The 22421-nt window shown below is 43.4% G+C and overlaps 2 protein-coding genes across 2 annotated transcripts in view; both read left to right on the forward strand.

Annotated features, from left to right (window-relative positions):
• tlr22 (toll-like receptor 22) overlaps positions 1–22421 on the forward strand; it is a gene marked incomplete at both ends in the record, with an annotated part of 52617 nt that overhangs the window by 1137 nt on the left and 29059 nt on the right. The gene's annotated exons all lie outside the window — the stretch shown is intronic.
• Positions 913–1718, forward strand: LOC308362039 (toll-like receptor 13; the record flags this gene model as incomplete). Its single annotated transcript, XM_080834530.1, is given in 3 exon segments — positions 913–976; positions 1091–1324; positions 1327–1718. Coding segments are annotated over 3 exon segments (690 nt in total).

Below are 22421 nucleotides of genomic sequence, written 5' to 3' on the forward strand. Positions count from 1 at the left end.
TCTATGTTGGAGAGGTTAAATTTTGTATTCAATCAAATTGAAAAATTGGATTGTTCTGCCTTTAGAAATCTTAACCATCTCATAACTCTTCACCTCTATGGAAACAAAATTAATATGGTGAAGGACTGTGTTTTTAAAGACCTGATAAATCTGAAAAAACTATACTTAGGAACAAACCACATTAGTTCTTTAGGAGGAGCTTTCAAAAATGGTCCTGCAAAGTTGGAACTTCTGGAACTAAGCGCAAACTCCTTAGCTTCCCTTAATACTGATGACTTCAGTGGTTTAAAATCACTCACTACTTTGCTTTTAAATGACAATAAAATAAAAGTAATTGATAACGGGACTTTTTATGCATTAAGTAGCTTGAGAGTACTAGTCTTGCAGTTTAACAAAATAACAGATGAATCACTCACACCAGATGTCTTTTCAGGACTTTCAAATCTATCACAACTGAGTTTACAGAACAATCACATACTGAAAAAAGATTTTTTTAGGAAAGCTCCTTTTGCTAATTTAAAATATCTTCAAGAGCTTTCAGTTTCATCTCAGCCTCATCATCAAATTCAGTGTTTCTTGCCCTCAAATTTTTTATGGAATTTGACTAATTTAAATCATTTTTTTGCTCAGAATCTTGGGGTTAAGACTTTACATATAGACTTGTTCAAGGATAACACCCAGATCACCCTTCTAGAATTGGGTGGAAATGACCTCACAGCTCTTTCTCCTGATATATTCCTGCCTCTGCGAAAACTCTATAAGCTCTATTTGAAAGAAACCCACCTGAAAACTTTAGATTTTCTTGTGCAAGCAAACCTACACCACCTCTACTATTTGCAGGTCAGCAATAACCAACTTGCATCTATCAATCACTCAATTATCCAGTCCCTCCCTGGATTAAGGCTACTCGATATGCAAGGAAACACCTTCACCTGTGACTGCAGTAACGCTTGGTTCATCAAATGGGTGGAGGAGGGTAACGTTACACAAGTACTTGCAGCTAATAAATATGAATGTAATAGTCCTCCCAATTTGATAGAAAATAAACTTTTAAATCTGGATGTACAGTCATGTAACTCACGAGATACAGAATTTTTTTGTTACATATCCAGCACTTTACTTGTGCTTCTGACTTTGTTCATCTCTCTCATCTATCACTTTCTACACAGGCAAATCATTTATGCCTATTATCTCTTGTTGGCATTTCTCTATGACTATAAAAGGCAGGGGTCAAGGAAGTCATGTGGTTTCCAGTATGATGCTTTTGTTTCCTACAACACACATGATGAACTGTGGGTTACTAGTGAATTGCTTCCCAAACTAGAGGGGAACAGGGATGGAGAATATGTCTGCACCACCGGGACTTCCAACCAGGAAAGCCCATCGTGGACAATATCGTGGATGGCATCTATGGTAGCCGCAAGACTATCTGCATCATCAGCCAACACTACTTGGAGAGTGAGTGGTGCTCCAGGGAAGTGCAGGTGGCCAGCTTTCGTCTATTCGATGAGAAAAAGGATGTTCTGATCCTGGTGTTCCTGGAGGACATTCCAACCTATCGGCTGTCCCCATACTACAGGATGAGGAGCCTCGTGAAGAAGTGCACATACCTCAGCTGGCCCAAAGCGAGACAGGACCCCCGGGTCTTTTGGGAAAAACTAGGAGTTGCCCTCGGGGCCGGAAGGGGTTCCCTTAGTGATGTGCAGAATGTACTTTGAACCTTGTCAGATTCTGTCAAGTGATAAGGTCTAATGCTCATGTTCAGTTTGACCAAACTGATGAAATTATTGTTAAAACTATGATTACAGTAGTTTGTTTAGTTCATTTATTCTTTTAATAAATTAATGCTAATTTGAAAATGTAACATTAAAATGTTTTCATTTATTTTTAATTTTTAAATGTGCTGAAAAATGTGGACATGACCGTACAAATTAACAGCACAAGAAAATGTTAATGATTTAATAGGTTACATTACTTATGCCTACTGTTTGTATGTGGGTACATTAATCAATTAATCAATAAACATATACACAATAGAGCAAAATCATTTGTGATAACTTCTTTCATCAAAGAATCCTCCATTTGTAGCAATTGCCAGTTTTTGAGGTATAGAAAATTCACGTTGTGCCGTCTGATATACCTCCTACGAGGGATTGGCTGTATGGATATTTATTTCATACCATTCAGTAAAGCTTTCCCCACAACAGCTCAGAGTTGAGATCCATTACTTCTTCTCCAAATAGGTCTTGCATAATTTGGAGCAGTACTTTAGGTCACTGCCTCATCTAATGTTATCCAAGGGATATGGCAAAGCTTTATGATAGCCTTAATTGTTTAAGATTCCTTTTAAAAATGTGTCCTTTTAAAAACACACCTTCAACCTTGCTATTAAAAAGGTAACTTTAAATAAATAATTAAATTAATAACTACAAATTTCCAAATTGATAGTTTAATATATTTAATGACCCTGATTTGTGGATAATCTTTATTGTGACTTCTGTGGAGGACACTACCCTTTGTGTGGCGCCCCCTAGGTGTTCATCTTAATTGATCTGTCTTTGTGTTGAATGGTTGATGCCTATCCAATCGTATGAGATTACCAGAATATTGGTGCTGTCAGGATAGTACCAACTTGTCTTGGTTGCCCTAACGAAAACGGTATCACAATTTACACACAATTGCACCCATATTTACCCGGCGCCTCCTCACAAGCCAAGGTATGCTATCTACATATTTTGGTACTCCCGTGAGGCTGGTGCCAATTACACCTACACAGTGTAACACTTCCTCACAGCAGGTAAGTGTTTTCTCAAATAGTTCCATGCTTCTCCAATGCTTCTCCCTGGCTAGGATTGAGGCACACTTTTAATAGCCTGCCTTAATTGGGTCAATCAAGCCAAATGGACCCAACCGTTGAAGTGGGGGAAGTCCAAGTCTCTCCTGCTTCTCTTAGAGAAATATGAGTCAACCTCCATTTTGGTGCCTAGGTGAGAAGGGAGTATTTCACCTTCTCACAGTGTGTTTCACAGCCACCTGGGTTGGAGATTGTGCCTCTAATAACATCCCAGAACTGCATTGCTCCTTTTTGTTGACTTTCTCACCACCCTGATGGTGTTTTTATCTCTATCCTCTGTCTCTAGTTTTCTCCCCAAGCTTTTCCATACAAGGTGTAAAAAAGGCCCTGGGTTTATGTTCCATTTAACACATTGTTTATCCTTTTCGCGATTGGGGACTCTTAGTTTGACATGGGCAGCACCGGCATCATGCTCTCACATTGTTTTATTTACCGTGTCGCGTTGAGACAGCAAATGCGTGCCTCTTATGTGATAAGAACGACAAACATTAAGTTCGACGTGTGCGTCTATGAAAGTTGTAAGTGTTCTAATGTCATGTTAATTTCCTTTAATAAGCAATGTTATATGTTTAGAGAAGTCATTGTTTATCATTGTTTGTTAGTGTTGAATGAGTGAAGGAATGCTAGCATTTATGTGTGAATGATGTTTATGTTAGCTTGTTAAATTAGCCTGTTAAGTTAAAATGTCAGCGTTGACATGTGCGCGAGGGCTACGTAGTGTACTTCAGAACCACACGCTCGTTACACCTTATATGTTTTCATATATTTCCACACTGGTTGTTGTACACACGGAAGATCTCTGTTAGAGGATTCTTATACTCCTGATATTCCTAAGCTTTCAATACAGATTGATTGCCTCAGATCTTGTCTCCTGAGTAATTCATATCCTACCTGCACCTCCTCTGCCCTGAACATCCTGGCCGTGAAGTAGTGTTATGGCCGACACTCATGATTGTGTGTGATTATACATTCGAACAATACAAATACAGTCCTACCCCAACCCATACCGCTTTACCCTCTATTAACCCTCACCCACATTAATGGTCCTTCGAGCCGGATATACATCGCACTCAATCTAGATCAAGATGGATCTTCAAGGGTTTGAAGCCCAGGGTGCACGCACCAGACGCCCCCCACTTCGCTTTGAAGACTATGAGGTAAATCTCCATGGCCTTGGGTCTCATTGGCGCGGATACGAAAAGGAACAGATGATTCACATGAAGGGAGCGGCCGAGAAGACCACCCTCACCTCTCAGTATTCTACTCCAATACGCCCGCTGCTGAACTGGGATACTGCCCTCCACGAAAGCGATGCATGCTACGCACCCAAACGTCGGCTGCATGTCCAAGAGGTACAGCTAGCCCACCAGCTACGCCAAGACAGAGGAGAACAGAGGTCACATGATTATCTTACCCTCAGTTATGGCCCGCGCCATGAAACCCAGCAAGGCACAGTCTTCAGAACAGAGTTAGAGGAGATCCAGCGTGAGCGGCGCCTGCTTCAGCAGTCTCGTCAGCGTATGTCAGCCGACCTAGAAGAATTGAAAGCAGTCCGCCCTGACATGCAACAGCTAGTCAGCACTGCACTCAGCTTCCAACAGTCACAAGATGCGTCCGACAACCACCTGAACCCAGTGAACATCGACGAGGACGATGACTGGCCCCCACCGCCACCGCCGCTGTACGAAGTACAGGCGACCAGCAACCAACCTGTGATTGAACGCCTTGACAGACTTATGAGTGAACTGCAAGTCATGAAAGATGAGACCTTCGCAGGCAGGCAGAACCAGTCATCACCAGACCAGCTGCTGCCAGCAGCCTCAGCCCGGAGACCCACCAGGGCTAGCCACCCCATTTATGCCCCTGCGGCTACCCGGCTACAGCCGCCTGCCTGGTCCAGTGTGTCTCCGGCACCACCCAGGTTCACCTCTACGCCATATGAAGTTCCAGCAAACCCACCGGCACGCCGCCAAAAACCTCCTCAGCACCCTCTCTTCATGCCAAGGCCGATGTCCATGTACTCAAGGCCGTATTATCAGAGCACCAGCTTGGACACAGCGTACCGTGGCCCTCGTCCAACTATTCCCCATCTCTCACATCGAGATCCTGGTGAGTTTGCTCACCTCAAGATTGCCCTACAGAACTTGTTACCCCCTGACAGCTCAGAACTGTTCAAGTATCAAGTGCTTACAGACCATCTGAAGCTGGAAGAGGCCAAACTGATTGCAGACGCTTACCTCCACTCCCAGACACCGTTTACCGACACCATGATGGGGCTGAATGAGAAGTTCGGCCAGCCACACCAGTTAGCACTGAAGCGAATCTCCACAGTAATGGACTTATCCGACATCAAGCGTGGAGATGTGGCTGCCTTCGAGAGATTCTCTCTTCAGATCCAGGCACTGGTGGGTATGCTAAAGACACTTGGCGCTGATGGAGAAGTGGAGCTGCAGTGCGGTTCCCATGTTGCTCGCCTGCTCAGCAAGTTACCCCCCCGAGCAGCGAGCGGAGTTCCGCAGGTGCATGTTCAGTTGGTCAGGCAATACCTACACCCTCAACGACCTAGCTGAATGGCTGAAGTACGAGTCCTGGTGCCAGGATTTCGACGGTCAGCTATCCTCCACAGCAGCCAAAGACGACCAGAATAGCCCGAAGCCTCACAAGCAATTCGGAAAATGTCCCGTCTTTGTGCTGCATGGATCAGAGATCACACCTAGACAAATTGAACCTCCCAGTAGCTCCCCCGCTAATGTTAAGCCTTCACCTTAGTGTGCCTTCTGTGATAACCGTGAACACCACCTAAGCCAGTGTGTAGCCATAAGTAAACTCAACAAAGACCAGCTGACGGAGTGGATAAAGACCAACAAAAGATGCTGGCGCTGTGCTCGCTCACACCACAGTGCAATCTGAAGAAGACCTGCAGGCTGTGCAACGGTCGCCATTTACAAGTCCTACATGATGTCAACACGGGGCAGCAGAACGGAACAACACAGGCAGTGGTGACTCAAGATATAGGTGAGGCGTCAACCATGGTGTATTACCTCGATCGACCAACAGAGGGCAGCCGAACCCTCCTCAAAGTCGTTCCAGTGTCCCTGCACCATGGCAGCTGCACCCTCGATACATATGCAGTACTGGACGACGGGTCAGAGAGAACGATGCTGCTGCCGACCGCCGCTCAGAAATTAGGCCTTCAAGGCACACCAGAAAGCCTGTCTTTACGCACCATCAGGCAGGACACACAAACCCTCCAGGGCAACTGTGTCTCCTTCCTCATCTCAACCAAAGCTTGGCCAAAGACCCGCTATCGCATCACCAACGCCTTCACAACAGCTTGCATCGACCACGCTGATCATACTTACCCGGTAGAATCACTCAAGAAGAAGTATAAGCATCTGTACGGGCTACCCCTCCAGCAGTTCAAGAAGATCAAACCACTGCTGCTCATAGGCAGTGACCACCCACACCTCGTCACTCCCACTGAGCCTGTGCGTCAAGGACCTCCCAGCGGCCCTGCTGCCATCAACACCATGCTGGGCTGGACGCTACAGGGCCCCTCCAGTGTCATCTGCCGAGTTATCAGCCCACAGCAGTGTCTGTTGACCTCAATCCCAACTCAGGTGAGCGAGCTAATGAAACATGTAGAGAAACTCTGGCAGACTGATGTTATACCCCTTAGGAGCAGCAAAGTGGTGACACGCTCACAGGAAGACAACTTAGCCTTCAGCCTCCTAGAAGACAAAACCACCCGTGTGGAGGTTGACGGCATAATGCGCTATGCCACTCCACTACTGCACCGCAGAAATATGCCACGCCTCCAAGCTACCCCCGACGCCGTCATGTCTAGCTTGAGAGAAGACTCCAGAGAGACCCTAAAAAGGCCAAAGTGTACCGTGCAGAGATGGAGAAGTTGATTCAGGCCGGGTCAGTTGTCAAGCTGGACCCATCAGAGCTGAACAAGGGAGATGAGGTATGGTACAACCCCCGCCACCTAGTTAGCCATAATGGCAAACACCGCCTAGTGTTCAACTGTTCACTCCAATATCGAGGGCACAACCTGAATGACTACCTCTTACCTGGGCCTACTCTTGGGGCATCACTGCTGGGAGTCCTCCTCAGATTCAGGGAACACGAAGTTGCCATAAGTGGAGACATAAAGGGCATGTTCCACCAAGTTCGTCTGCTCCCCGAAGACCGCCCTCTCCTGCGCTTCGTGTGGCGTGACCTGCACCAAGATGAGCCGGCAGCAGTTTATGAATGGCAGGTACTCCCCTTTGGCACCACGTGTAGCCCTTCCTGTGCCACATTCGCCGTGCAACGCCATACAAGAGATAACAGCCAGCCAGATGATGAGGTGAGGAACTCTATTGAGAAATGCTTCTATGTGGAGTCTTCAGAGCCTTCAGAGTCTTCCCTCCACCACCGCAGCATGAGACCTCGTGGACAAGCTAAGAGCCCTCCTGTCCTCAGCTGGCTTTGTGCTCCGCCAGTGGGCCAGCAATTAACCTGGTGTCATTAGCCACCTCCCCGAAGATGCTAGGTCCAACAGTGCTGAACTCTGGCTCGCACAAGACAGCACAGACAGTCCTGAATCCACGCTAGGCCTCGGCTGGCACTTTTCCACTGACATGCTGGGGTACAAACATCGCCCAGTTCAGTATGGTGAGCCTACCGTGCGCAATATCTACAAGGTACTAGCGAGCCAATACGACCCCTTAGGCTTCATCCTGCTGTATACGACCAGAGCTAAGATGCTGGTGAGATGCCTGTGGGACAAGCACAGAGGATGGGATGACACCCAGCTGCCTCCAGACCTTGTCAAGCAGTGGAGAGATTGGGACGAAAAGATGCGCTTCCTCCCTCAAGTAGGCCTCACTCGTCCATACCTACCTAAAGATATCGCTGCTTCAGTGAGAGAAAGAGAGCTGCATATATTTTGTGATGCATCTGAGCAGGCCTATGGGGCGGTGGCGTATCTTAGAACGGTGGACAACGATGGCACTGCACACCTGGCCTTTGTGTTGGCCCGATCCAGGGTAGCCCCAAGACGTTTGCACTCAATGCCCCGGCTCGAGCTGTGTGGTGCACTCACAGGAGCCCAGCTCTCCAAACTCCTTAGTGATGAGCTCATTCTGGAGATTACAAGGACAGTTATGTGGATTGACTCTACAACAGTGCTGACCTGGCTTCAATCAGAATCTTGTCGTTTCAAGGTCTTCGTTTGCACTCGTGTAGCCGGAATTCAAGAACTGACTGACCAGCACACATGGCGATATGTCGACTCTGCACAGAACCCAGCTGACGATATCACTCGTGGCAAAGTTCTTCAGGACCTGGTAAGACCCAACAGATGGAGTCAAGGGCCCCCCTTCCTGCTTAGGAATCCTAACCAGTGGCCTGAAGATCCTACCAGTGTAGTGGGAGACCCTCCAGACGCTGCTGAGTTGCGCAAGTCAACTTTCTGTGGTGTGTCATCCGCGGCCGTAACTCAGTCAGACTCAGACCTACACCGATACAGCACATGGAAGGAACTGCTACAAGCCACTGTCCAGGAGCTACATGGGGCGGCTACAGAGGAGAGCTGCGCTAATGCAGAGGATTACCGCCAGGCGGAGAGACTTCTCCTGAGCAGGGCTCAGCGCGACAGCTTCCCTGAAGAACTCCGTCTCCTTAAAGCAGGGAAACCCGTTCAACGCAGCAGCCGCCTCCTGAACCTGTCCCCAGAGCTGGATGACGCTGGAGAACTCATCAGAGTCGGTAGTCGCCTCCGCCGGTCAGAAGATCTGATCTACACCAGCCTGCACCCTGCCTCCTCATACAGGACTTTGACAGCCGTCTGAGACACCCAGGACCAGAGCGTGTCTTTGCCGAAATCCGACGCACATACTGGATTCTGCGGGGAAGAGAGGCAGTCCGTTGTTTCCAAAGAAACTGCGCAGAATGCCGCCGTTGGAAGGCCAAGCCAACAGTTCCCAGAATGGCGGACTTACCTGTGGCCCGCCTCCGTCTCTTTAAGCCAGTTTTCCATTCAACAGGCGTTGACTGTTTCGGGCCATTCCTGGTCAAAGTGGGGCAGCGCACAGAAAAGAGGTGGGGAATCATATTTAATTGCCTCACAGTCAGGGCTGTACACCTGGATGTCCTAACCTCAATTGACACCGACTCCTTTCTAATGGCCCTGCGTAGGTTTATAGCTAGGAGGGGAACCCCTGCTGAGCTTTATTCAGACCAGGGTACCAACTTTAAAGGTGGCGAGAGAGAACTGAGTGAGGCCTTTGCAGCAATGTCCGCTGACCTTCAGCTGCTCCTTGCCCCACAGAAAATCCACTTCCGCTTCAATCCTCCTGCTGCTCCTCACTTCGGGGGTGTGTGGGAGCGGGAGATTCGATCCGTGAAGACTGCCCTGTACACCACAGTCGGTGCACAGCCCTTGCAGGAAGAGGTCCTCCGCACCGTTCTCATCGAAGTGGAAGGGATCCTAAACTCCAAACCCCTGGGCTACGTTTCATCTGATGTCAGCGATCCAGACCCTGTGACACCTAACAGCCTGCTGATGGGGCGGCCTGACGGCTCCCTGCCTCAGATTGTGTACCCCAAAGAGGAGCTCCTCAGTCGCCGGCGGTGGAAGCATGCACAAGTGCTTGCTGACCACTTCTGGGCTTGTTTCATCCGACTGTACTTACCAGGGCTGCAGGCCCGATCAAAGTGGCAGTCATCTCCAGCCGACGTCACTCACAGAGGGCTCTGTGGCGATGATCGTGGACCCTCAGCTGCCTCGGGCCTCGGGTCAAGGTTCATCCCAGTCCTGATGGACACATCAGGTCAGCAGACGTGAAGGTCAAGGACAGAACATACACCCGACCGGTTGCCCGGCTGGTTATCCTGCATGCCCTTCCAGCTGAAGACGACAGTCAACCTTTGAGTAATGTTAATACTAATACAGTGTAGCCTTTTATGTGGTTCAAATGTTCTATGTACATTTGGGGGCAGCTGTAAAAAAGGCCCTGGGTTTATGTTCCATTTAACACATTGTTTATCCTTTTCGCGATTGGGGACTCTTAGTTTGACATGGGTATCACCGGCGTCATGCTCCCACAATGTTTAATTTACTGTGTCGCGTTGAGACAGCAAATACGTGCCTCTTATGTGTTAAGAACGAAAAACATTAAGTTCGACGTGTGCGTCTATGAAAGTTGTAAGTGTTCTAATGTCATGTTAATTTCCTTTAATAAGCAATGTTATATGTTTAGAGTAGTCATTGTTTATCGTTAGTGTTGAATAAGTGAAGGAATGCTAGCATTTTTGTGTGAATGATGTTTATGTTAGCTTGTTAAATTAGCCTGTTAAGTTAAAATGTCAGCGTTGACATATGCGCGACGTAGTGTACTTACTGGTTTTCCCATGTTTTACTCTGTTTCAGAACCACACCTTCATTACACCTTATATGTTTTCATATATTTCCACACTGTTAGAGGATTCTTATATTCCTGATATTCCTGCGCTTTCAATACAGATTGATTGCCTCAGATCTTGTCTCCTGAGTTATTCATATCCTACCTGCACCTCCTCTGCCCTGGTGTTTGTTGTGTTGGTCCTGAAAACACATTTTTAGTGTGTGTGAGAGAGAGAGAGAGAGAAAAAGAGAGTGTGTGTGTGTGAGTGAGAGAGAGACAGTTAGAAAATATTTAACTGTTAGATTAATTCATATAAAAGCCTATTTTACACAAGAGCTTCAGTATTTTGTCGCCCCCTGTCACAAAGGCTAAGACTGTGAAACAAAAAGACAGTTTTAAAAATAGACAGCTGAGAGGTAGACTTGATGCTGTTCCATTTCTTGACTACATGCAACTATGTGTGTGTGTGAATTATGTGTGTATGTTTAAATGCAAGTGGCCTGATGCTGCAATAAAAGGTAGCCTGAGAGGACAAAACCGTCTTGCAATGTCCTATGTGTGTGAGAGAGAGAGAGACAATCACAGGTAAAACAAATTTCACTGTTGCACGTAAGGCTCAGACAACTCCCAAAGCCTATTTTTTTACCCGATCTTCAGTATTTTGTCGCCCCCTGGTGGACCATCAAGGCTAAGACTGTTAAATGTGAACAGGTATTTTCATAACAAATGTCCATAAATTAATAATATCTTTTAAAATAGACCGCTGATGGGTAGTCTTGAGTCAATTTCTTCGCTACATGCATGTGTGTGTGGTGTGTGTGTGTGTGTCTGTTTGTGCTTGCTTGTTTGTATGTGTGTGTGTGTGTGTGTTTAAGTGTATCACCACCTTTGTTTGACCTGGAGCTCTGCCTCCAGCTGAAGCGGTGCGATGCTTTTGGTGAGGGTGAAGGGGCAACACCTCTTCAGGTGTAAAATGAGAACCCTAGAGAGAAAGGGAATAATTATAATCTGGTCCATAGGAGATATCTCTCCATCAGGACCAATGCCAGTGGAATGAATGACTGGCTGCTGTAGGTTACTCTGTTAAAGGCACCCAGTGCAACTTTATGTAAACATTCAATGAAAAATAAACATTCAATTTCTAGTCTTTTTTACACGTAGTAAGTTTCAATAACTCCATACCATTACATATCGACATTCAAGGAGCAAAGATGAGACGTCCTTGTGTGGTGAGAACTGATAGAAAATCGTAAACAACAACAATCGCCGGTGGGGAGAAGCCATTTTTCCATTGACTGGAAGCCTGCTTTATTTATTGTAGGTTACAAAAAATAAAGAAAATGGCGGCGATTGTTGTTGTTATCGATTTTCTATCAGTTCTCACCACACAACGACGTCTCATCTTTGCTGCTTGAATGTCGGTATGTAATGGTATGGAGTTATTGAAACTTACTAAGTGTAAAAAAGACTAGAAATTGAATGTTTATTTTTAAGCCTCGAAAGTTGCACTGGGTGCCTTTAAACAGGAGGAGTACAGGAGTAACTCTGTTACATTGGTGGCAGTGGTATTATAAATATGTTAAACTCAAGGCATTAACACACAACTGCCACGTGTGTTAAAGCTCTTAAATATTTGCAGAATCACCCTCGTGGCAATGGATACAGATGCTGTACCCTGATTTCCCATGTCTCTCCTGTGTTTCCCATGTTTCTCATGTGTTATTGCTTAAGTGGAGGCATCCAAACTTACTGAGGCGCTGATGGAAATCACACCTCAGGCTCGACACCTGACCACCACTCCGCTCACAGCTGTACTCAACCTCTGACGCCTGTGGTCACAAACACATGGGACAAACCAGTTTGTGTGTGCGTGAGACAGAGATTGCATGTGTTTGTGTGTCATGACTATTTTTTGTGTATAGAGATTGAGTTTGACCGTAAGAAATTAGTAGTAGTTAGAAAAACTGTCCAGTGAAAACTTATCAAGTTAGAGAGCAGCTGCTATTTGCAATAGTGTAGATTCGGATGTCCTGTATGTTAGCCATGTACATTTTTTACAGATAAATACACATATCGTTCCCATTAGCCATCCAGGCTATACACTGCAGTTCTCTGGTTTGGGTCGGAACTTCCCGCGAAAATGTAAGAAAAGCCTACACAACACAACATCGCCAAAAGACCCCAGTTAGCATGTTACCAAGCTTTTATCAGAGCCAACTGGACTGTTGGTGGTGTTTGAAGGCTTTTGCATGGTTCATTGAGGAAGCTCGCTAGAAGATAAACCTATAATATGACTGCATCAAAAAATCTTAGGCGATTTGGTTTGACTGGAACACATACCTACTGATGCTGAGAAAATTCAGTCCAGCTGTCGAGACACTGGAATAAGAAGAGCCTGGATGCCTGTTTACATGCATTCGCACACCAACTCCACCCCACCCCTCCAAGCAGGTAGAGAAATTATTCAACAATCTGAAGGTTGCTGTCATCCCACTTCAGGGGGCGCGAGCACGTACCTCAGACCTCAGTAACCCCGCCACAAATATAACAGCTGTCATAACGACTGAATGAGCGTTGTAGCCCTAGGCACGAAGAAAAAAAAAATCTTTCACACGGTGTAACGTTAACGAGATTGACTCTTTAACTCCGGCACGCTGTCGTGGAATTCGAAAATGGTGCTTCTTAGGAATTGGTTCTTATTTAAGGTGAGTCTGAACTCACAGCTATCTAGCAAGGTATCGTTAGTTAAAAAAAAGCTAGATTTGTTGGCTAATGCTAGCGCTAGCTACGCTAAGAGACTGTTACAAGATAATGCCAATACCACATGTAGGTGATTGCCACGTTGACACGCAGTGTTTCTGAATATCTTGTTTTAATATTTTCACTAGGAATCTTTGGTTGTTGCAATTTTATTGACTGCAATTCAGAGTGTGTGTGCTGCTTCTGGTGAGTAAATTGCTAACATTATTTCATGTTTTCCAGCGACGACCTATGAACATTTCATTGTTAATTTATTTTTCATATTTTGTTCTTCTCTTTCACTCATTTTAGATTCAGAGGCAGAAGTTCAGAAATTTATTCAGTGTTCCCATGCGACTGGATCAAACAGTTTTAGACTTTACTTGGGTCTAGAAGATTTGGTAAGTCATGAAAGGAACTGTCCACACAATGGATTTCTACATTTGGGGCACTGCCCATCACCTCCAGATGGCGCTGTGGTGCAGAAAGCTCATCAAATCATCTTTGCGGCAAAATATATCTTACTTTTTTATATCTTACATTTAATATGCAAGGTAGCGATTTAATTGTGTGTGTGTGTGTGTGTGTGTGTGTGTGTGTGTGTGTGTGTGTGTGTGTGTGTGTGTGTGTGTGTGTGTGTGTGTGTGTGTGTGTGTGTGTGTGTGTGAATTAACCAGACTCACCAGCATTATAGTGTGGTTTAGAGTAATTTGATGGCTACATCTATCGTACTTTATTTAATATAAGCTGTAGCCATTTAATTGTGAATGTGTATCTAGCTTGCAATGAATAATGTAGAACAACTTCCTATTTAAGTGATCTGTATTGGTGTGTCAAACCTTTTTTTAAGATGAAGTTTTTTGGACATTTACTGTGCGCCGTTCACTGTGAACTGAACTGGCGAATGAACTTTTGAGCTGATGTTTAGCTTTGGACATGTGTTGGACAGTGCGCCGTTCAATGTATCCTGCTATGTATATCAGCTGCATTGGTTGAACTTTTTTTTTTTTTTTGATTGATTAAATATTTTTCGATCTATAAATGTTTTTAACAGTTTGTCACTTTTTTAATAGCTGGGGCGTTAAAAGGTCGGGTTACGATATATAAGCCAACATTTTATGTATCAATGAAATCTGCAAGAACATCGATTTTTACAAAGTTTTGCTCATTTAGCACCATGATTTGTTGCTGTTATTTGTTTTTCATTCATGCAATTCACTTCATGTTGCATGCGTAGGCTAAGTTGATGTTCATAAGATGTAATGACTTCTGCTACTTTGCTTTTGTGATACTGACATGATGTCATATAAAATTGCCCCACTAGAAATTTCAGGCTAAAATCGCCACTTTGCCCACATATAACAATAAACGTCTCACAAAAGGTGCTAATTACTTTTCAACCAACTGGTTGAACATGTTAAATATGACATCCACAGGTAATGGATTGCAATCTGGTGAATAAAGCAAACTCAACTAAACAGTATCAGAACCAGCTTAGACTGTATACTTCGGCTGGGTTGCTACCCAAGATGGAGATCTACAATCGCACCAACTCAGCTGCTTTCATTTTCACCTTAAATATAGTAAGCCTGAACCACACGAGTGTGTTTGAATTGCTTTCTCTCGGCTGTGCTATGCATGATACTTATTTGTTTTACATACTGTAGATGTTTACGCACCTGGCAAGTCACTGTGTCATTCTCTTTAGGAAAATGTGCTTTAATCACCAATTATGTGTATCTTGTCCAGTCTCCCTTATCATCACTGGTACCTATTTTTCTCCTTTATTTAATTTCTGTTTCTGTCTTTGGTTCTCTTTAACTTCTATCCTCCCCCACTTGGTGGTATTATTTGTGTTTTCAGAATTCATCTACATGGAGAGTTACTGTACCTAGACACAACATAACCATCAACACAGGTGCAGGTCGCCCTAGTGGACCTTTGATATCTTGTGTTTTTAATTATTATTCCTACATCCATCTCATCATGGCTGATATTGTTTAATCTCCCAACTTTTCTATCCCCTAACCTTCCCCTGTCTCTGGACAGGGATTGCACCCGTGGACCAGTGGCATGTTGAGATTAGCATGTTCCAAGGCTTTGAAGCGTTACATGCAAAAGCCCATCTGCTTGAGACGCTAAAGGGAACCATGCTAGACGTGACCAGAGGTAAGGGAGATGGCCTTGAGCCACAAAAAGAAACTTCCCTGAGATTACTATAAGACAGTATGACACACAGTTTACGTTTACAGTTTACAGTATGACACACATACGTACCTGATATTTTGAATCTTTAACATCCGCTATACAAGATTAAATAGAGGCACTGATATACTTATGTGTTGGATGTGCTATGAATGTTGTGCCAGGTGTTCTGAGTTTAACCTGGTAAGCTCTTTGTTGTTACCGGATGGTGTTTCTATGATAGAGCCCATACTTCAGTGGACCATCGGCGAAGAGATTTCACCTCAGGCCATCCTACGACATGAACATCTCATCATCAAAATGCGTGTTACCCAGAGTCCATGTGCCGGTGACGTGGCTGTAATGGCACCCATTTTTAAGCCGGGAGGCCATGCAGGTTGGTTGGGACGCCAGGGCATTAAATTAAAAGTGGTTGTTAATATGTCCATGTTTGTTTAATATGTGGGCGTTGTGTATTTCAGGAATTATACTAAGTGTGACCAAGTCAAGTTTCACATCCAATGACCGATGGTTTAACGTAACCAATGCCTGTGAGTCCTAATGTCTGTCCTGTACACCTGATCAGTTTTCAGTGATCGTACACTGTGTTGAATACATAGAAAATATATGTTTAAACTAGTGCTGTCAGTTTAACGCGTTATTATTATTTTTTTTTTAAGATTAACATTCTTTTTGCCCTCCCAAACTGTGTAGTAGGCTAACGTTACGGTTGAGTGAATGGTGAGTGCGATGCGGCGAAATGGATGATAAAAAGCTTCTGAATAGAAAGTTTACCTTTAAAAGTTGTGTTGTGCAAAAGAAGCAAGCTTCACTGTTGTCTGAAAATGTAGTAGGCTTACCTTTTATTGGTAACCTAACTGTTACGGTTCATTGTTTTTGAAATAAGAAGCCTGACTTCTATGTTCACAGCCAACTTGAAAAAAAGAAAATATTAAGTCATTGTTTAACTGCACTATAGGCTGAGCCCTTGTTTATCTGAAATGTGCACTTTATAATTTTATTTTGTCCTGCCCTGTTTGGCAATGTTGTTTTTCAATGAATTAAAACATTGCACAAAGCAAGCCAATCCACTTTTCCATGTTAATAAGAGCATTAAAATAAAATAAAAATGATGGAAAAAAATTATTTAAGGGACATTTAGAATAGATAAAAAATTGCGATTAATCGCGATTAATTTTGAGTTAACTATGACAAAAATGCGATTAATCGCGATTCAATATTTTAATCGTTTGACAGCACTAGTATAAACATCACTTAGCCTCTCATAGTTGTATTAATTATTAATATTAACATGGAAGTCTTAGTGATGCAATTTTCGCAAATGCTGAACTAATATGCAAAAACAGTTATGTCACAGTTTGTTGCTGTATGTCAGTACCATTTGAATTTGATTCGTCTTTGTCAGTGAAGGTTTAATCAAAAATCAAATTGCCTTCTCATTAATTTGTTTATGTGTTTGCTCTGTGTTTGTTAAGTGTGCACATCGGGCTGTCAGGGCATAGACCGTGTGTGCACATCGGGCTGTCACGGCAAAGACCTTGTGGACCTGAAGTTGACCAACTGTCACTTGTTCCTCCTGACGAATAAGGGGCTCTTCATCAGCCAGGACCTGCTGTCTCCAGTCACAGGGACTCTGAAAGTACAGCACCAAGCTTTCATATTCAAACAGTGTTTGCATACATCAGTTGATTTGAGGGCCACTTATCCATTAATCAGTTAATGTATTGTTAACCATGTCTCTTTTCTGTCTAATGTTTACAGTTCACACTACTGGTGCTCCCAGTTCTGGCCAAGGTGATGGACCTTGTACATTTCTCTGTCTGAGCCTCTTATGAAATTAGAAAAATACGTTGAGAATATGAATGTGTTGTATGAGCCTGTTAATGTGTCTTGGTATCTTGTTAATCCCAGCTCTAGACTGGTTCTGGGTGGATGCGTGTGTGCTTGTGTATGCCCCTGTTAATGATATGCCCATATCTGCTGGTATCTTTACAGATGGACTACTCTTCAATGACCCTTTGGTTCTCCTCTCAGTGTGTCACAAACCACTTGTACTTCTCTGGTATCACATTTTAATATTTAATTTATACAAGCTAACAGAATGTGAACATTTAAATTTGTATTAGATATGAATTAGTTCAGGGTACATAGGCTGTTTCAGTTGACCTCCCCCTATCTTAGATTAGGGATAGATTCAGGATATGCAGGGCCAGGGTGTGCTTCAGGAGCTTGATTGAGAGCCCCTGCTCAAGTGCATGTCCTATATTAGCTAATATTGCTAACAGGGGCCAAAATTGTTCTGTTCTTACATCAGTGATTAAAATGATGCCAAAACTACAGACTTTTCTCACTAATGTCAGTTGTGACCATAGCCGTTGAAGTAATATAACCCATGTTGACGACGGTAAAGTAATCTGCAACGGATTGAGACATCCAGATTACAGATGACTAACTGTGTGCTTTGCTTTTAGATGATCACCTTAGCCTGATCTCAAACGAAGGATATGGGAAAGAGCTGGTAGGTGTCTATGCCTCTGTGTGGCTTTGTTCTGTAAATGTGTGTAGTGGATGCAGTGCATAAAAATAGACTTGCTATACTCTTGCTAGCAGTACAATTTCATTGAGAAAATCTAAACATGAACATTTTTAAAACAAGTTAAATTTAGCACAGTGAATTCCTGTGATCTACTCACCTGCTATTTGTGCCCTGTAATCTAATTTCTGTATATTGATAGATGTGTTGTCAACCGATACATTAATGTCATCTTGTTTGATTTAAGGAGTTTTAAATCCTACAACCCCAAATCAGAAAAAGTTGGGATGGTATGGAAAATGCAATTTTTTTAAGCAGTGATTTATAAAATTTACATTTACTTGTATTTGATTGCTGACAGTATGAATACTAGGGATGAGATTTGAAGATTTTAACGATTCCAATTCCATTACGATTCTTGCTTATCGATTCAATTCCTTATCAATTCTCTTAGCGATTCTTTTTGGGCAAGGAAAAAAAAAATATCAAACGGGTTTATTTACATACATTTTCTTTTATATAATATTCTCTGAATAGAAGATGCACAGCATATACAGTATGTATGTATGTATACATTTATATGTTTTAAATAACCAAAAACAAACCGAAGAATAGGTCAACAAACTCTCAGAGTAGGGTCCAGAGACCCATAGCCTAGGGATCCTTTTCCTTGATGGGGTCCCAACAAAGAAAAAAAGTATTTGTTTTGACCATAATTCCAACCATAAGTAACAGAATGTATGACTGATTTGATAAGTAGTTTCATACCATTTTTGTAATAAAACATCTAAACTCAAATATATCATCCGATGGGGAGCCTGGAAAATAATCTTATCAAATAGGGATCCCTCCATGGTCTAATTTGTGGCAGTCCTTGTTATACCAGAGTTTGAGAACTGCTGTGTTAAATAATATTTGAACATGCCAATTACAATGCTGTTTTTTTTTTTTTTTTAAGTGTATTCTCCTTGAACTAACAATAAAACTGACATAACAAATAGTGAAAGCTGGTTTACACAATGAAACAAATGGCACTAACACAATAGACCGTTATAGTTTACCTTCGATATTAACAGATGAAGCACTCACTTTAGCCGCGCTGCTGTTGCTTGGCTGAGATTCATTAACATTACCGTCACTCCATACCGCTCAAAAACGCGACATTCAAGGTATTGCATGCAGTATGGTCAAATGTTTCGGCGTAATGGTAGTTTTTCCCACTTTTGATGAAAGACGTTTGGTATACATTGCAAGTGGCCCTGTGGTCATCTTTTTGCGTGTAATATAACCACACTTTTGAGCACTTCTGCCTAGACGCTATGGTGGCTTCAATTTAAAACAAAACAAAATTTCGTGCACGTGACATACCTAAACGGCACTTACATCGAAACGAAGTATCTATAGCGTAAAATTATTATTATTTATTTTAATATTGATAGCGGAACCGAAAACAAGAACCGGTTCTCGATTCCCATCTCTAAAGAATACAAAATATTTCATGTTTGTCAACTTTATTTGATTTGTAAATATACACCCATTCCTGCCATTCAGGCCTGCAACACATTCCAAAATAAATTGATGAATGTGACCTTCAATCGTTTTGACAGCACTGCATCAAGAACCGTCATTCATCTATAAGCGATGACCACATTGGCTCAGGATTACTTTGGCAAACCTTTGTCAAGCACTACAATATGTAGTTACATCCACACATGCCAGTTAAAACTTGACTGTGCCAATAGGAAGCCTTATGTTAACCGTGTCCAGAATAATGTCGACTTTTCTGGACTAGGAGGCATCTGGATTGGACCATCACACAGTGGAAACGTGTATTCTGGTCAGACAAATCAGTTTAGGTCTTTTTGGACGAAATGGACGGCGTGCTCTGGACCGAAGAAGAAAAGAACCCTCCAGACGGTTACCAGAAACAAATCCAAAAGCCAGGGTCTGTCATGGTATGGGGTTGTGTCAGTGTCCTTGGCAAAGGTCACTTACACTTCTGTGATAGCACCATTAATGCCAAAAAGTACATATAGATTTTGGAGCAACATATACTGCCTTCAAGACTGGTACATCCTTTCCAGGGCATGCCCATGCATATTTTAACAAGACAATGCAAAACCCCATTGTGCACACATTTCAAAAGGAATAGCTGAGATAGAAGAGTGTGCAGGTGCTGGACTGACCTGCCTGCAGTCCCAACTTGTCCTCAATAGAGAATGTATGCCGCATTTTGAAACGCAAAATGCGACAACAAACACCCCATACCGTTGCAGACCTGAGCGGTGCGAACACATGACAGCGTAACGTTACGCTTCCAACGCTTTGAGTGGCGGTGGCGTACCTGAGGAAATGGCATAACAGACTGGACTAGTGAGCTAGCTAGCTGGCTAGACAGCTAGTAGGCTATCTAGTCACTTGAATATATACCAAAACTGTCATTCTGTTAAAGTAAGCCCTTTCTTTTTAGCAAATTAAACGACCTAACAACACCATAGTCCTGCAATTTTCAAACTGTCAAAGACTATACCAAATAATCTGATTGGCCGCTGCCAGGGAAAAACCCTCCTCATTTGCATAGGATTAAACTTTCCCCATTTTTCGCTCTCACTACCCCCAAAACGGTGGTTTACATCACAATGGATTGCCTTCCGTTGAAATGCATGGGATTTAGAATTACGATTCCAACACTACGCTGTTATGTGTTTGCCACGTAAGACTTGTTTGCAGGAAGAATGTAACAAAGTTACACCTGAAAGGCTTCATCACTTTGTGAAAAGGTGTTGTGAAAAGGAATGGCAAGAATTGCAAGTGTTTATTTTGGAAAAACAATAAAATTCATGAGGTTAAACGTCAATTTAAGTGCTGTTATACAGGTCAAAGACAATTTTCAAATCACTGTTTTTCAGTTTTAATTTAAATTTAACATACCGTCCCAACTTTGTCTGATTTGGGGTTTGACTAAACCTTGTTCTTCCTCTGTCTTCAGCAAACAAGGTGTGTGTATAGTGGATATCCCTTCAAGAAGTGGTTAGACTGCAAGGCATCTGCCGTGGAACTGAATAGGACTGACGTCACCCATCAGTATCTGTCCTTCGTGTATGACCGATGTCAAAGCACAGGGCTGCTGCTGTCACATTCAGAGGTATTGGCATACCTACACAGCCACACATCTATCTATAAATCCAGAAATCTCTGTGTGTCTGTCTGTCTGTCAAGGGCATATCTCCCTGACGTTAGTTACGTTAGTTATGAGATTTTGCATGTAGCTAACGCATGTCATGAACCTGTGCATCCTTGATTTTGAAGATTTCTGAATTCATAGTTCGCGACATATTTGTATTTTTATTGTTTGCCGTAGGCAATATGTGTAGTGAGGCACTATGGGTAGTGTAGTAATTCAGAGAAAGAGGGGTGGACCCGCGCAACGTGAATGATGTCATAGTCATAGAACAGTTACCCCAGCTGATGTGTATGGGCCTGGCATGCAGGCCCGGTTCTGAAGGGGTAGCAACGGGAGCAATTGCACCCGGGCCCGTGTAGAGGGGGGCCCGTTCTCTTTGATCCTTTCTGATATACCGAGTGTGTCTCTAACAGCACAAGTTGACCCTGTGGCCTGTGCAACGCAATGTCCCTATTGGCTGTTATCGATTTTTTTTTTTTTTTAAATGTATCAAAACACACCCCCCCTCCCCCCGTGGGAAAATCGCGACGCAGGCTGGTTAGTTAGACGCGAGCCTCACAGCCTGCATTCTATCAACGAATGTTACTAGATGAGGTTACTAAAATATTCTGCATGTCTACTCAGTTTAAGAAGTGCTTCCCAAGTAAAGGTTTGAAAAGAACTTCAAGCTTCAGACTTTCTGTTAGGGAAGCTGTTATCTATCTGCAGAGCAAATGTCAGGCTCATACAAAAACATTAACGTGAATTAATTGATGCTAATACCTAGCACGGTGTCTATAGGATTTCCCATATACGTTTGCATTAAGCTAACGTATTTTCTACCACAGTAAAACATGCAATACTATGTGATTGTTTTTAGAAAACGAATGTTACGTGATGAGATTACTAAAATGTAGTCTGCATGTCTGCTCAGTTTAACAGTATGTCTGCAGCATGTCTGCTCAGTTTAACCCAAGCAAAGGTTTGAAAAGAACTTCAAGCTTCAGACTTTCTGTTAGGGAAACAGCTTTCTATCTGCCAAGCAAATGACAACACGCGCAACCTTTGGGAGCATGAACTGCACTGAGTTTTTGCACAACAATTAACCCCAACCTGAAGCAAGCCGCCGCCTTTAGTAGGCTAAAATGTCGGGACACAAATCCGGTTCGCTAAAGAGAAAGGAAAGTAAACGGAGGAGCGAAGGTACAAAAAAGGAGGCAGAAAATGCGAATTTATACATCTTGGCTGAGTAGGCCTAGTAGACAAACGGCAGAGGATACGGGCCCTGAGACAGATGTTGGCGCATCCACTAGACTGTCTGCGTTGGCTGTGTTGTCCATCGAAAACCGCACGGCAAGACAAGTGGATTACAGTGACATAATCGCAAGATTTGCTGCGGCCAAGACACGACGCATACAGTTTTAAGGTAGGGCAATGGGGAATCAAGACAGTCCGCTGCGGCTGCATGCTTTCAGTTCAGTTGTGTTGATGTTGTTTAATTGATCGGATTTAGACTAGGTTTTTTTTTTTTTT

This window comes from Sprattus sprattus (assembly GCF_963457725.1).
Source record: "Sprattus sprattus genome assembly, chromosome: 3".
Lineage (NCBI taxonomy): Eukaryota > Metazoa > Chordata > Actinopteri > Clupeiformes > Clupeidae > Sprattus > Sprattus sprattus.